This window comes from Salvelinus namaycush, chromosome 25, assembly GCF_016432855.1.
Source record: "Salvelinus namaycush isolate Seneca chromosome 25, SaNama_1.0, whole genome shotgun sequence".
Classification (NCBI taxonomy): Eukaryota; Metazoa; Chordata; class Actinopteri; order Salmoniformes; family Salmonidae; genus Salvelinus; species Salvelinus namaycush.
In genome coordinates this window covers 14,533,000-14,550,086 of record NC_052331.1, presented here as the reverse complement: position 1 = coordinate 14,550,086, position 17,087 = coordinate 14,533,000, and the positions used below count along the sequence as shown (strand labels likewise).

Below are 17,087 nucleotides of genomic sequence, written 5' to 3'. Positions count from 1 at the left end.
GCATGAGCTTTCCATCACCTTTTTTAGTATTGATTTCACTCTTCTATTGTTTCTATAGCTCTAGTGGATTCCGGTGCCGCAGGGAATTTTATTGACCAGGCCCTTGTCTCCTCCCTGCACTTCACCTCATACCCGTTCTCCACTCCGTTTCCGGTCCAAGTGTTGGATATGCGACCATTGGGATCCAGCACTATTACGCACGTCACAGCTCCACTCACCCTCACCGTGAGAACCAAGCACCAGGAAAGCCTTTCCTTCCTCATCACTTCAGCACCCGTGCACAAAGTCATCCTTGGCCTCCCGTGGCTCCAACTCCATAATCCCACCATCTCCTGGTCAGAGAGGAGGATTACTGCCTGGGGACCAGGATGTCAGAGGACCAGCTATCCCGCACCCTGTGGTTCCACGTCAGTGGAGGGACCTGTGAGTGTACGCCAGCCCATCAATCGGTCCTCCCGTATTGTTGACCCCGTGTTTTGGGACATAGATGTGGACACCTGCCAGGCTCTGGAGAGGGATCCCGCTCCTGCCACCTGCCCTACGGAGTGCATCTACGTTCCCATGGGGGTCAGAGATCGGTTGCTGACCTGGGCACACACGTCCCTCACCACTGGACACCCAGGTATCACCCGCACCAGTCAATCCCTTTCTGAGAAATACTGGTTGTCCACTTTGGCGCAGGACGTTGCACACCATGTCTACTCATGCTCAGTATGTAGTCGATCTAAATCTCCCTGGCACGCTCCAGCAGGAAGACACCTTCCCCTTCCCGTGCCTCAGTGTCCCTGGTCTCATCTGCCCATTGATTTCGTCACTGATCTCCCCTCCTCTGATGGTTTCACCACCATTTTGGTGGTTGTGGACAGATTCTCAAAATCATGCGGTTTCATCCCTCTCTCTGGTCTCCCTACCGCTGAGGCATTGATCCAGCAAGTCTTCCAGCACTATGGCCTTCCGGAGGATATGGTCTCCGATCGTGGTCCCCAATTCACATCACGTGTATGGAAGGCTTTCATGGAGAAGCTGGGGATCACGGTCAGCCTCACTTCTGGGTACCGGCCTCAATCTAACGCGTCTGGCTCTCCACCAGGAACCTCCCGCTCCGCCTGCCCTGTAAGAAGCTGAGTTCCTGGTTTGTGGGGCCGTTCAAGGTCCTCCCGAGGGTCAACGAGCTAATTTACAGATTACAACTCCCCACTAACTACCGGATCTCACCATCTTTTCATGTTTCCCTCTTCAGGCCGGTGGTTCCTGGTCCCCTGGCTGATGCCGTCCCCCACGACACCCCTCCGCCTCCCTTGGACATCGAGAGGAGCCCCGCCTATGCCGTCAGATCAGTCCTGGACTCCCAACATAATGGGGGTCGGCTCCAGTACCTGGTGGATTGGGAGGGGTACGGTCCAGAGGAGTGGTGCTGGGTTCCGGTGGACGACCTAGATCCCAACCTCACCTGAGAATTCCACCTTCGCCGTCTGGACTGGCCCGCTACTCGTGCTCGACGTCAGTGGTCTACTAACCATCGGTCCTGGCAACCCATCTTTACACACTCCTGCATCTCATCAGTCACACCTGGACTTCATTACTCCCTGATTACTTACCCTTTATATAGCACTTTTGTTATCGGTTATTAGCCATTATTGGTTATCGTTCCTTGTCAGACGTTTCTCTTGTTTTGTATCATTGTATGTTCATTAATATTAAACTCACTAACAGCACCTGCTTCCTGACTCCCTGTGTCGACGTTACACCTGATCTTTGATGTAGGAATTAATCAAGAGGTATTGATGACTAAAACATGCTCTGCCTACCTGTGTGTTTACTGAAGGAACTGACTCCATTTGGGTTGAAAGAGTATAATCTTTCTCGTGCTCCTGTTCCTGTCTATTGCATTTAAATAAAGTAGGGCACTGTAGAGTATACTGAAGTCATTAAAATGACCCAATGAATCCTCTAACATTTGTCAGTTTATTACCAAGTTATCAGCCGCAGACTCAGAGGTCAGACGGTGGTAGATAAATAGCCTCTTGCTATTCACTTGCTAAGTAATTAAACATCAATAAATCATCAAATATACTAAAGAAAAATAAACGCAACATGCAACAATTTCAAAGATTTTACAGAGTCAGTTCATATAAGGAAATCAGTCAATTGAAATGAAATCATTAGGCCCTAATCTATGGATTTACATGACTGGGAATACAGATATGCATCTGTTGATCACAAATACCTTAAAGGTAGGGACGTGGATCAGAAAACCAGTCAATATTTGGGAAAAACCATTTGCGTCATGCAGCGTGACACATCTCCTTCGCATAGAGTTGATCAGGCTGTTGATTGTGGCCTGTGGAATGTTGTCTCACTCCTTTTCAATGGTAAAGCGAAGTTGCTAGAAATTGGCGGAAATTGGAACACGCTGTTGTACACGTAGATTCAGAGCATCCCAAACATGCTCAATCTGTGACATGTCTGGTGTGTATGCAGGCCGTGGAACAACTGGAACAATTTCAGCTTCCAGGAATTGTGTAAAGATCCTTGCAATATGGGGCAGTGTATTATCATGCTGAAGGCAGCCTAGTGGTTAGAGCGTTGGACTAGTAACCGAAAGGTTGCAAGATCGAATCCCAGAGCTGACAAGGTAAAAATCTGTTGTTCTGCCCCTGAACAGGGCCGTTAACCCACTGTTCCTAGGCCGTCATTGAAAATAATAATTTGTTCTTAACTGACTTGCCTAGTTAAATAAAGGTAAAAAAACATGAGTTGATGGCAGTGGATGAATGGCACGACAATGGGCTTCAGGATCTCGTCACGGTATCTCTGTACATTCAAATTGCCATCGATAAAATGCAATTGTGTTCGTTGTCTATAGTTTATGCCTGCCCATACCATAACCCCACCATGGGACACGCTGTTCACAACTTTGACATCAACAAACCGCTCGCCAGGCACAACGCCATACACGTGGTCTGAGGCTGTGAGGCCGGTTGGACGTACTGCAGTGTTTCCTCTGGAAAATGTGTTAGCTGTGGGGGAAAAGTTAGCTGGGGGGGTTTAAAATATGTATAAGTACTGAAAAGTTTGGTTCTGGTGATTTTTTGAAAGAAAAAAAAATCTAATAAACCATCTGAAATATAATTTCCACCCCCAGAAATGAGCTTAATAACGTATTGGTAAAATTATTATAGTATACAAGATGCAATTTAAGGTTGAGTGCTGCAGCTATCTAAAGAAACACAAAGGAGACCTTCTTTCTTAAATAAAAAAGTTTATCATCTTGACAAAATGAACAGAGGAACATTTGATTGAACATGAATTAGAGCCCACTAATTCATGTTCATACCAAAAGGAGGGAGTTGGAAATCTCTTTCCAGGTTCTGACAAAAACCTAGTTCTGACATAGTTTACAGTCTTTGTCAGAGCACTTTATTATTCTGGGCTTGTGGAAAAATATTTCCAACGCCCTCCTGTAATTGAGCTCCTTGATGGGAGGGCCGTTGATGGAGAGCCGCATGCAGGCGGCTAGATGCTCTCCCTGCACTCTGTTCCTTAAGTCTGTTTTGATCTGCAATAACAGAAAGAATAATAAGAGAAGGGAGAGAGACATACAGGATCTAATTTCACATTTTAATGTTCCTACACGTTTCATTGCAGAGAAGTCCCTCTCACAATTAACTGAAGACATTTATAGTCGTGGCCAAAAGTTGAGAATGACACAAATATTAATTTTCACAAAGTCTGCTGCCTCAGTGTCTTTAGATATTTTTGTCAGATGTTACTATGGAATACTGAAGTATAATTACAAGCATTTCATAAGTGTCAAAGGCTTTTATTGACAATTACATGAAGTTGATGCAAAGAGTCAATATTTGCAGTGTTGACCGTTCTTTTCCAATGGGCGCCCTGAAGCCTTCTTCACAACAATTGAACTGCTCTCCTTTAAGGTCTTGATGATCCGATAAATGGTTGATTTAGGTGCAATCTTACCGGTAGCAATATCCTTGCCTGTGAAGCCCTTTTTGTGCAAAGCAATGATGACGGCACGTGTTTCCTTGCAGGTAACCATGGATGACATAGGAAGAACAATGATTCCAAGCACCACCCTCCTTTTGAGGCTTCCAGTCTGTTATTCGAACTCAATCAGCATGACAGAGTGATCTCCAGCCTTGTCCTCGTCAACACTCACACCTGTGATAACGAGAGAGGGGTAGAGCTGCCCCCACTCATCAAACTGCGAGGCCAGCTTTGTCATTGTCGTCAGCTGGTCCAACCCCTGAAATACATGAAGAACTAAAAGACGTACAACATTATAGAAGAGCCAACAGAGTGGTAGTTCAACAGGAAAAAGGGTTGGCCAACACTGGCCTAAAATGTTCTTTTCAAAAGATTGTCACACTCATGCCACACCTTTAATGCTCCAACTAGCACATGTTGCTTGTGAGAGTGCCACTCTTGCAGGACAGCAGCCTCTGGCGCTTGCAAGAACTGCCTGGAAAGGAGGGCCAGGTTAAAGTTGTTTATTCTCTCACTAGAGAACACAGCCTAAGGTCCCAACACACTGAAGGCCTCCAGAATCTCCAGGTGTTGGAACCTCCGGTCTAGGCTGTCCTGGAGGCCAACAAGATATGGATCCATGACCTAATTACAGCACAAAACAGAAAATAAATGATTAATAGCTGTTTGTTTTAGTTTATCCAACACACATGATGTAACATTGGTTTCATCACAGCATTTGAAAACAAATGTTTTTACCTCGTCTCTGAACCGAGCCCAGAACTGCTCCCTGGTCTTGGTCTTCTCCACCTGGCCTCTCCCTCTCCTCTCCTCTCCTCCTCCTTGATGTTGAATGCCCCCAGACCCATTGGGTCATCGAGGTCCTGGTGGAGTTGGCTCAGAAATGACCGCAAGGGCTGGGAATCATCAGAATTTTTTTATGGCAAGGAGTGATGCCATTGTCACAGGGACCTACAACACAATAAGTATTTTGCTTGAAGTTATTATAATGAAGTGTCAGTAGTTCTTAAATATTTAATTGAGTCGTGCTGTTAAACTGAGATATTTTCACACATTTGAACATGAAGATAGAAAATAATGTACCTGCTCTTTTATGGCCAGGAAGTTTACATCCTCCTTTTGGAATACTTGTGAAAGCCACGTCAGGTGAGGCAGCACGTCCGCCTGCAGGTAAAGTGCTGCCACAAATCTGTAGAGTTAAAAAAGTGTTTCACACCACAATGATACATCAATTGACAGTACAAAACAGGTTTTAAAATCCACATTGTGGACCATTCAAATAAGAGTTTTGAGACACTGAAAGCAATAATAGCAACATAGTACATTTATTTAATTTGGAGTCCACTATAATCTATAATACATGTAGGCCTACCTGTACGTGGCACAGAAAGCATAGAGGCCCTAAGCAGTTGGGCACCGGTTCACCTCCACCTCCTCAGACTATGCAGCCAACACTGCGCTGAGGTTTCGCTGAAAATTAGCCACGGCCAGGTGCTGGGAAAGCCAGCTAACATTCTTCAAAATACATTTATTTTGAGTGTAGATGCAGTAGGTAAACAAGATGAGACCAGAGTAGCCAAGTGAAGAAATGTGATGCATAATCTTACCTTCAGTTTTAAGTACTGAAGGCCCAGGGCAGCTTTTAGCAGCTTTTAAGACTTCTGTCTTGTTACTGCTTTTGGCAAATGAACTATGAAGCTGCTGCAGGTGCTCCTTGAAAGTGTCCATATAGGGGACCTCAGCTGATGCATCTTTACAGGCCAGAGCAAGGCGGTGGGCAGCACAAGCCACAGGCACCATCCACGGGAAGGCATCCTTTAGCTGTTTTGCCACACCACTATGTTGTCGTATTCGAAGACGAGGAAAATTATTTGTATCACAAGACCTACCGTAAAAAAAAATAATAATTTAATTCTAAGACCTTGTGTTGTGTCCATACCAGTCATCACTGCAGCCCCATCAGTGCCCAGGCCGTACAATCTCTCTGTTGGTATGTTTTTGATGTGCAGCACCTCCTTGATGGCAGCAACGATGGTGTCTGCCTTTCCATCAGGGACTGACACCAGGTCCAGGAACTGGTTGTAAAGTTGAACCTCTTGGTCCGTGTATCTGGAAAACATTCAAAAATCCACACACATTATTAGTCATGTGACTGTAGAATATCACGATTAAAAATAATTTTGTAACCCTTATTGAAATAATACCTGACATGTAAATCCAGCTGCTTATTAGTTGCCATATCTGTAGTTTCATCAGCGTCCAGGCCAATGGCTACAGATGTCTGGATGTCATGACATGGAGGATAGGCTCCTCCACAAGTTGAGCCAGAATCTTCAACATTTCGTCCACTATTATGTAAGACCTGTAGTTTGTGTTCTTGTCAATCTTTAAGTAAATGAGAACAATGTGAAATAAGTCTGGTGACATTTAAATATCAAGTGAAGAAAACATGAGCAAAAACAGAATTGTGGAGCACTCAATCACCTTGAGCTTTGTGAAATAGTCACAAGCAACCCAGCAATTCAGCAAGGTACAGCAGTTCTGGGAAGTTTGTGTGATGGGCCTGCTCCTGCTTTGTTAGATGGTGCAGACATTTAAAACCCCCAATGACTGCCTCGTTGTAACGGCGTTCCTCCTCCTCTTCATCCGAAGAGGAGGAGCAGGGATTGAACCAAAATGCAGCGTTTGAATTCGACATAATATTTATTAACAAAACGGAAAAACACGACAACACTTTAACAAACTACAAAACAATAAACGACGTAGACAGACCTGGACGACGAACTTACATGAAACACGAAGAACGCATGAACAGGAAAACTGACTACATAAAACCGAACAAACAAACCGAGACAGTCCCGTGTGGCACCACAAACACAGACACTGACACAGGAGACAACCACCCACAAACAAACAGTGTGAAAACACCTACCTTAATATGGCTCTCAATCAGAGGAAATGAAAACCACCTGCCTCTAATTGAGAGCCATATCAGGTCACCCCTTTAACCAAAATAGAAACACATAACATAGACTACCCACCCAAACTCACGTCCTGACCAACTAACACATACAAAAACTAACAGAAACAGGTCAGGAACGTGACATAACCCCCCCCTTAAGGTGCGAACTCCGGGCGCACCAGCACAAAGTCTAGGGGAGGGTCTGGGTGGGCATCTGACCACGGTGGTGGCTCAGGCTCTGGGCGAGGTCCCCACCCTACCATAGTCAATCCCAGCTTACGTCTCCCTCTTAGAATGACCACCCTCCTATTACACCTACTTAATTTAATTGGTAACTTCAAGATAAGGGGCAGCACCAGGATAAGGTAGCGCAGAACAGAGAGATAGCTCAAGACAGAGAGGTAGGTCAGGATAGAGAGGTAGCTCAGGATAGAGGGGCAACTCCGGACTGAAGGGCAGCTCCGGACAGAGAGACAGCTCTGGACTGAGGGGCAGTTCTGGATTAATGACAGCTCCGGGCTGAGGGGCTGCTCATGGCTGGCTGACGGCTCTGGACGCTCATGGCTGGCTGACGGCTCTGGACGCTCATGGCTGGCTGACGGCTCTGGACGCTCATGGCTGGCTGACGGCTCTGGACGCTCATGGCTGGCTGACGGCACTGGACGCTCATGGCTCGCTGGCGGCTCTGGCAGATCCTGTCTGGTTGGCGGCTCTGGCAGATCCTGTCTGGTTGGCGGCTCTGGCAGATCCTGTCTGGTTGGCGGCTCTGGCAGATCCTGACTGACGAATGGCTCTAGCGGCTCCTGACTGACTAACGGCTCTGACGGCTCGGGACAGACGGGCGGCTCTAATGGCTCGGGACAGACGGATGGCTCAGACGGCACTGGGCAGACGGATGGCTCAGATGGCGCTGGGGAGACGGATGGCTCAGATGGCGCTGGGGAGACGGATGGCTCAGATGGCGCTGGGGAGACGGATGGCTCAGATGGCGCTGGGGAGACGGATGACTCAGATGGCGCTGGGGAGACGGATGACTCTGGCCGGATGAGGCGCACTGTAGGCCTGGTGCGTGGTGCCGGAACTGGAGGCACCGGGCTAAGGACACGCACCTTCAGGCTAGTGCGGGGAGCAGGGACAGGGCACACTGACCTCTCGAAGCGCACTATAGGCCTGGTGCGTGGTACCGGCACTGGTGGTACCGGGCTAAGGGCACGCACCTCAGGGCGAGTGCGGGGAGAAGGAACAGTGCGTACAGGGCTCTGGAGACGCACAGGTGGCTTAGTGCGTGGTGCCGGAACTGGAGGCACTGGGCTGGAGACACGCACCATAGGGAGAGTGCGTGGAGGAGGAACAGGGCTCTGAAAACGCACTGGAAGCCTGGTGCGTGGTGTAGGCACTGGTGGTATTAGGCTGGGGCGGGAAGGTGGCGCCGGAAATACCGGACCGTGTAGGCGTACTGGCTCCCTTGAGCACTGAGCCTGCCCAACCTTACCTGGTTGTATGCTCCCCGTCGCCTGACCAGTGCGGGGAGGTGGAATAACCCGCACCGGGCTATGTAGGCGAACCGGGGACACCATGCGCAAGGCTGGTGCCATGTAAGCCGGCCCAAGAAGACGTACTGGTGGCCAGATATGTAGAGCCGGCTTCATGGCACTTGGCTCAATGCTCAATCTAGCCCTACCAGTGCGGGGAGGTGGAATAACCCGCACCGGGCTATGCACACGTACAGGAGACACCGTGCGCTCTACTGCGTAACACGGTGTCTGCCCGTACTCCCGCTCTCCACGGTTAGCCTGGGAAGTGGGCGCAGGTCTCCTACCTGCCCTAGACCCACTACCTCTTAGCCCCCCCCCAATAAATTTTTGGGGTTTCTTCTCGGGCTTCCTTGCTAGCCGCGTACCTTCATATCTGCAGTTTTGAGCTTGATTCTCCGGCTTCCAGCCATGTCTCTTTGCTGCCTCCTCATACCACCGCTCCTGGGCTCTCGCTGCTTCCATCTCCTCACGAGCGCGGCGATATTCCCCAATATGAGCCCAGTGTCCTTTTCCCTCCAATATTTCATCCCATGTCCAGGATTCCTGTGTAGCAGGCCACTGCTCGAATTCACGCCGCTTGGTTCTGGTGTGGTGGGTGGTTCTGTAACGGCGTTCCTCCTCCTCTTCATCCGAAGAGGAGGAGCAGGGATTGAACCAAAATGCAGCGTTTGAATTCGACATAATATTTATTAACAAAACGGAAAAACACGACAACACTTTAACAAACTACAAAACAATAAACGACGTAGACAGACCTGGACGACGAACTTACATGAAACACGAAGAACGCATGAACAGGAAAACTGACTACATAAAACCGAACAAACAAACCGAGACAGTCCCGTGTGGCGCGACAAACACAGACACTGACACAGGAGACAACCACCCACAAACAAACAGTGTGAAAACACCTACCTTAATATGGCTCTCAATCAGAGGAAATGAAAACCACCTGCCTCTAATTGAGAGCCATATCAGGTCACCCCTTTAACCAACATAGAAACACATAACATAGACTACCCACCCAAACTCACGTCCTGACCAACTAACACATACAAAAACTAACAGAAACAGGTCAGGAACGTGACACTCGTGCTCAACACTGTGGTTGGCTTGATGCAACCATGACTGAGGAACCTGCGAACAGCAACAGGCATAATGCATTATTATTGAGCCACGATTAGTGCACAACCTGAGACATCTTTTACATTAGAAGACATTTTGAGAAATGGAAGGATCCAATAGAACAATCTTCACCTTTTGCCAGCATTGCATGAGCCCTCCTACATTCCATGTGGTGCTCTGTCTGTAATATTCATATGTGTAAACATACTGAATTATAATTGGATGCATTTTACCGCCATATCATACTGTGCTATGATTGGTTAAGACCACCCAAATGGTTAGGTCATGGTCAGTTTGATCCTGGTTGGCGATATGTGAACATGCCAGTTATAGCTAGCTAATAAAGAACTACGTTAAGAAATATCATGTAGTACTGCATTTTATTATTTTGTACAAAGTGTGCAAAACAAGACACTGTCCCTGGGTGCCGTTTAATATAGTCCAGATGTAGTTATGTAGAGTGTAGCTTAGTGGAATTACTGGTGGCTGGAGCAATACCTATTACAGATAGCAAGCATTACAACACTACACATAATGCTATAGACTAGTACAGACTAAATATGCAGAAACATTTTTAGCACTTAGCCTAATTAAAGGAAATATGACTAACAATGTGGTGCATTATATAGCCACGGCTTCAGTCTGTCAATTTTAAGCCACTTTGGGTCCCATCCGGATTGCCGGTGGTGCGCACTTGGCCTTACTACTCGCTCCTCTCCTTTTATCTACTCCTTCCCTCTGCTCTCCTCTCTCCTTTTATCTCCCCTCCTGGCTCTCGCCTTTCCTCTGTTCCACTCTGCTCTCCTCTCTCCTTTTCTCGTTCCATCTCCCCTCTTGGCTTTCTCCTCTGCTCCATTCTGTCCCTCATACATCCCTACCTCAATCCCCAGATTCTGCCTCTTCTCTGTCTAGTAAAGTAAGCCATACACTTGTTATAAAAACGATAGCTAACTAAAGAAAGTTTCATTTAATTCAGGCTGATTTCACATTAGCTAGCTAAGTTAACATTAGCTGATGCTCTTGTCCCTTTCTCTTTCTCTTTCACTGCTGTGGCTGGAAATATTTCAATAAACTCATCCGAGAAAGAAAAAAATCTAACATAAACTCACCCCATTCCGTACAAATGTGCGCAACCGCAACATTCAAACGAGGCTACAAAGAAAACTAATGGGACTGTAGCGACTGTGTTGACTTCAAAATCGGGGGTGTGAACTAGGTTTCTATTCAAGCATTGATCGACATGGTAATGGCTCTATAGTATTGGAGAAAAGTTGAAAAAACGGACCCTCCGTTACATCGTGACGTGACATGTCGTAACGTACAGCACGCATAAAGCAACTATTTCTGTCTTACAATCTCTCTCCACCAGGTGTAGCACTTCTCTCATTGTTTAAAAACAAGAAATGGACAGTGACGGGGGTAAGAGGGGATACCTAGTCATTTTTTGCGTCATCATTGCATGCGATCATCATTCTCAAAGCCGCTGTTTACTTCTAAGATCACTTTAGCACCGCCCTAAAAACCCGATTCAAATTCGACACAAACCTTGAAATAGGTATGTAATGACACATTATATAAACTCTTTATAGTGTTTTATTTACATTTTAGAGGCGATAAGTTGGACAGATCGAGTGAAAAAAAGCTATTTTCCCACACAACATCTCTCCTTCTCAATATCACGCATTAGTTTCGCTTCCCTACCCGCCATTTTTAAAAAGACCTGACGGAGCTCATTGCCTGCTTGAATTATGCAGAAACGGGCAGCGTTTAGGTCATGCAATTGATTCTGTTGGAAAGGGGAGAAATTGTGCTTTACAATGGTATTGACATTACAGTTGATCTGGAAGTATTACGTAAAATAAGGGCAATTGTACGGACCAAGGCGATGTACGAGTTTACGTTAATCGAAGACAGATAAATGTAACTATCTTGCTTGCACTTGATACAGTTCCAAATGAATTAGCTAGCTAACTTGCTAAACTAGTAACGTTAGTTAACCATGTTTCTGTCATCAACATACTTGTGGACATTGGGTAGCTAATTGCCGTTACAATTGTGGCAGCAATATTATAGATCTAAATGATGTTAGTAGAGTTTTTAGGTTATAGCTAGCTTATGTAGTTAACTAGTTGGCTAGGTAACGTTAGTCAAACAAACAAACTAACGTACCTTTCTTGCAGTTTCTCGCGCAGTTGCACTCTGAGGTGATTAAAGTGAATTTTATTTCATGCCACAGAGCTTCTGTATTACGCACTGGTCACTCCCACACTGGTCCCTGGCGTTCGTTTCTCTGCAGGTGTATGGGGGGTGATAAGTGCATGAATGAAGCATTGGGAACCTACTGATACCGCTAATCAAGTCACCGAATGTCTTCCTATCACCATAAAATACCGCCATGAATTAACATGGACTGTCAATGGAGAAAGGTTTTTTGGTAAGGCGTCAAACTGCTGATGGGTTCACGGCACGTTCATGTCACGTGACACGTACACGTCATGTAGACGTAGTAAGGCGTTGGTATGACAACATGTTAGTTACATGCAGGCGTCACACAGACATTAGTAAGGTGTTGGTATCATGTCATATTAGTCAGATGTTCAATGGTAGGCGACAGCCACGCGGTGGTACGGTTGCCTAGGCTTAATTCTGGCACGTATCACCCCCCATACAAGTGCATTCTGAAGTGATTCAAATGCAGTCTTTATCAAGCACTGGTCACTCGCACACTGGTCACTGGCACACTGTGTTTCTTGAGTTGCAGGCTGCCTGCCACCACTCACAGAGCTAAATAACCTTCAGAACTGTGTTGAACCCAGACAGATTATCTATTTACCAAGAAAAGCAAATGTGCTTTACATAACTTTATTGAAACTATGTTTGGTAGAAATAGGATGTTTATTTTGGTGCGGCGGCAATGATTCTGCTGTGGCGCAGCGCCACACTTAAATGAATGCAGAGGAAACACTGCGTTGTACGGGCAAATTCTATAAAACGACGTTGGAGGCAGCATATGGTAGAGAAATTAACATTCAATTTTCTGGCAACAGCTCTGGTGGCCATTCATGCAGTCAGCATGCCAACTGCACACTCCCTCAAAACTTGAGACATCTGCACATTTTTAGAGTGGCCAATTATTGTCCCCAAATTGCAACGGTGCACTGATTGTGCTGTTTAATCAGCTTCTTGATATGCCACACCAGTCAGGTGGATGGATTATCTTGCCAAATGAGAAATGCTCACTAATAGGGATGCAAACAAATTTGTGGACAAAATTTGAGAGAAATATGATTTTGTGCGTATGGAACATTTCTGGGATCTTTACATGTTGCGTTTATATTTTTTTGCTTCCAGCATCTTCTCCTGGATGAATCTAAGGACCGTGCTACAAGCAAATTACTGGAGTACAGATGCGTAACAAACCTTTAGTACTGCATTTCCCAGGAGCCAAAGAAGATTTGACCACTTCCGGAAAGCTTCACGTGAACAAACGTCGCCAGTGGCGCGCCAAGAAGAAAAGTTGTAGAGAAGGCAGCTACCGTTAGTGGTCATTTCATATACTGGCTAAAATACTGTATATCACAATATTTTAATATGTTTGGACATTTTATGTCATACCCACTCATACAAAACGACATGTAACCATTTGCCAACATGCCTTTTCAAGGAAAGGTACGTTTCTCTAAGTCTATTCTGCTTGGTAGCTAACGTTAGCTAGCTAACTTAGAATGCTTTGAGTCTGTTTCAATTGCGCGACGACAACAACGTTCTATTGATTCTTTCATAGAGGGTTTTTCCCACGATTCATGTTTAGTGACTGGCTTCATTATACTTTAGTAACTCACCAAAGTGAATGTTGATAGAGTGCAGAGCAATTTTCTCTGTATGTGCAGGTTGTCGTTTCTCAAAAATACGAAATAAAATAATTTTGAGCACGCCAGAATAACTTCGGTCCACGCGGTTTCTGGGATGCGGATGCATCTGGTAGTGCAGATCCGACGCTTGCACATGGACCAGAGTTATCTAACTAGCCAGCTAACTAGACAGTTTAAATAAATATCAACTTTGCAGTATTTTACATATGAAGTACTTTATTTTTCAGCGCAAAAGATATTCCAAGGACACAAAGTGTATGTTCTTTCCTGATGTCAAAGCTGGTGTCAGAAAAGTGGGACGAGGGCCTTCAATCACTGACAGTTCTGCTACCAAGTCCTGGGAGAGTTGTGGAGACAGCTTTTTGGACACTCCTGTGATAAAGGTGGGTAATGTACACAGACTATATGATCTAGAAGCAGTCTGAACTACTGTACTTCATGTTGTCATTCCAATTAATCTCCATGATTCTGAGTTGCTCATATTGTTTCAAACATATCATTGTGGATTTATTTTAGAACCTAAGTTCATCTGGGAACAAATGGCGAGCTGTACGACGACTGGCACAGTCACCGGCACAAGGTATTGTAAACAATAGTTGAATAGTCAACAATACGGTTGGGAGATATTATTATTCTTGGTCTATCGCCGATTGACAGCCATCTTCGATGGTGACGACATCGGGATGTGACAGACGATCGTTTAGCCTATTTTAAGTTGACTGGCGTCCCTATCTGCTATAGCCTATTTCAATAAATATGTACAGAATGACACAGGAATGGATGCTCAAAAGTTTTTAAAAGGTTTTTCTTTATTTTTACTATTTTCTACATTGCAGAATAATAGTGAAGACATCAAAACTATGAAATAACAGATATGGAATCTTGTAGTAACCATTTTTTTTTTTAACAAATCAAAATATGTTTTATATTTGAAATTCTTCAAAGTAGCCACCCTGCCTTGATGACAGCTTTGCACACTCTTGGCATTCTCTGAACCTGCTTCATGAGGAATGCTTTTCCAATAGTGTTGAAGAGTTCCCAAATATGCTGAGCACTTGTTGGCTGATTTTCCTTCACTCCAACTCATCCCAAACCACCTTAATTGGGTTGAGTTTGGGTGATGGTGGAGGCCAGGTCATCTGATGCTGCACTCCATCACTTTCTATAAACTGCGTGTACAAAACATTTCCATGTCATAGACTGACCAGGTGAATTTTGGTGATCACTATGATCCCTTATTGATGTCACTTGTTAAATCCACTTCAATTAGTGTAGCTGAAGTGGTGGAGACAGGTTAAAGAAGGATTTTTAGGCCTTGAGACAATTGAGACATGGATTGTGTCTGTGCCATTTAGAGGGTGAATGGACAAGACAAAATATTCAAGTGCCTTTGAACGGGGTATGGTAGTAGGTGCAGGGGCACCGGTTTGTGTCAAGAACTACAACGCTGCTGGGTTTTTCACGGTCAACAGTTTCCCGTGTATCATGAATGATCCACCACCCGAAGGACATCCAGCCAACTTGACACAACTGTGAGAAGCATTGGAGTCAACATCTCAAAGTTTGAATATCCTAAAAACACGAGGTAGCCAAACTAATGATTAGCAAGAACAAACAATATCAATAGCCTATTGAAAAATCAAATGACAAGTTTAATCAATTTAAGTTTATTAAGAAGGAAATGATCCGTGCAGGGCGGAAAAATTCCTCCATGCCAGGTTGAAAACCAAATGGCCAAATCCTCCTACAAAACCTATCATAAAAGCTTTAAGACAAGGTAAAGTAATGAACAATAGCTTATTTCCCAAATATTGTAATAGCCTAAGGTGTCCAAAAGTTGCCACTTTCAAAAAGAACAAGAATGAAAGTTTGAGTCTATAGGCATAGGCTTTTCTCAATCACAGTTTTATGAGAGATCCAGAGATTAAACAATGTTAAGCGAGGCGGATTACTCAAATAAAGCAAATATTATCCAGTTCTGAAGACGGTAGACTTTTAGCTTTTATCCAGCCCATGATTTGTAACCTTGCCTAACTCACTACGGCAAGGCAATGCGTTCCTCATCGGAGACGGACACGCACACACTTGTTTCATGCTGAAGCTCCACCAGAAAGGAATATTAGAAAATATTTCCCTGCCTCACCAGAAGGGAATATTAGAAAATATTTGCCTGCACTTAGCCTCTGTCCAGGGTTTCAACAACATTCTCTTTTGTCATGATTTGTCTAGTTGTAGAATGCAATTTCACACTACAGCCCAACAGTGGTTAAGCTGAGTTTAAAATAACAAAAATATTTGGTTGGCCAATAGGGGGCGATACCATTGCATATCAATGTTTTATGAGTACCTAATCACAATAGAACAACAATGCATCATGATGTTTACTTGTCATTTGTGTCTGTGTCTACTGATAACTAACTTGTCAAATACGTTCTACTATACTGATTTAAAATACCTATTGGAAGGTTCTATAAGTGCCTGATGCAAAACTATACGAATGCATCTTCATCCGTCATTGACAATCCATTATTACTGAAAATGCTTTATTATTATCTATGAACATCCATTAAAACTTTGTATCGCATGAGACTGACTGGCTTTGTCCTTGTCCACCCGTGTGTCCAGTGCAGTGCAGTGGTCTGCGGTTTGATGAGGACCCAGTGCACATCGCCTGGAGCTCCAGTGAGAGTGAGCTGTCTGACAGTGAGCCCCAAGGCCAGCAGCCTCCTCCAACTCCCCCCAGCAACATTGTAGCTCAGGTGCACCGCGGGCCGCGGAGACCAGGAACCCCCATCCAGTCCTACAGCCGAGCCCAGCGCATTCTCAGCACTGAAACAGGTACTTGAGACGGGTGCAATGTTTAGTGCTCTGTTTGCATTCAGCTTGCATTGTATGACACAATCTGTGGTTGGTATTTTGATTTCAATATGTATTGGTCTTTAAATGGCATTCAGAGAATATTCATCAATGCCTCATCAGTGCAAAAACTGCAGTCGAAAAGGTTTAATTATGAATTGAATATACTGTAGGGATGGGGGAAAAATCGATTTAGTAGAGTATTGCAATATTATTTTAGCAGATTTTATATCGATACTGTGATACTTTTTTTCCTGGGTAGTTAATGTTAGCTAACACTATAGTCGGCTGTACCTGCACCAAAAATGTTTTTTTTTTGTGACCAACTTTTATTTAGTTTGTAATCTTTTCAGAAGGGGGGTACAGGTATAACATCCAAAGTAATATTCATTCAGATATATTCATATATTTTTGCATTTTGATATTTTCTTATACCTGTGGGCTGCCACAAAAACAAAACAGAAATATGAGAAATGCAAATAAAGAACAGTATCAACAGTTTTGTATTATTTTGTATGCAAGGAAAATAAACAAAGCCCCCCCCAACCCATTCCTCCCCTCAGTCCCCATCCACCTGTCTGCATTCTCCCTCCCCACCCGGTAACCGGGTTTCCCACCCCGCCTAGCCCCCATCCTCCCGCATCTTCATCGAACTCCACAAACTGAAGAAAGCATGCATCCCACCTCTTTCCGTCCCACCCAGTAACCAAGGTTGCTTCCCCTTACCCC

General features: G+C 44.9%; 1 protein-coding gene across 1 annotated transcript in view; it reads left to right on the top strand.

Moving 5' to 3' along the window:
- The first annotated feature begins 13,139 nt into the window (after nt 1–13,139).
- The window catches only part of spidr (scaffold protein involved in DNA repair), a 73,804-nt gene continuing 69,856 nt past the window's right edge, over nt 13,140–17,087 (top strand). Inside the window, exons 1-4 of the mRNA XM_038963963.1 lie at nt 13,140–13,299; nt 13,730–13,885; nt 14,019–14,082; nt 16,128–16,340. Coding sequence (XP_038819891.1) covers nt 13,282–13,299; nt 13,730–13,885; nt 14,019–14,082; nt 16,128–16,340 — 451 coding nt within the window. The 5' untranslated portion in view covers nt 13,140–13,281. The remainder of the gene's footprint in view (nt 13,300–13,729; nt 13,886–14,018; nt 14,083–16,127; nt 16,341–17,087) is intronic.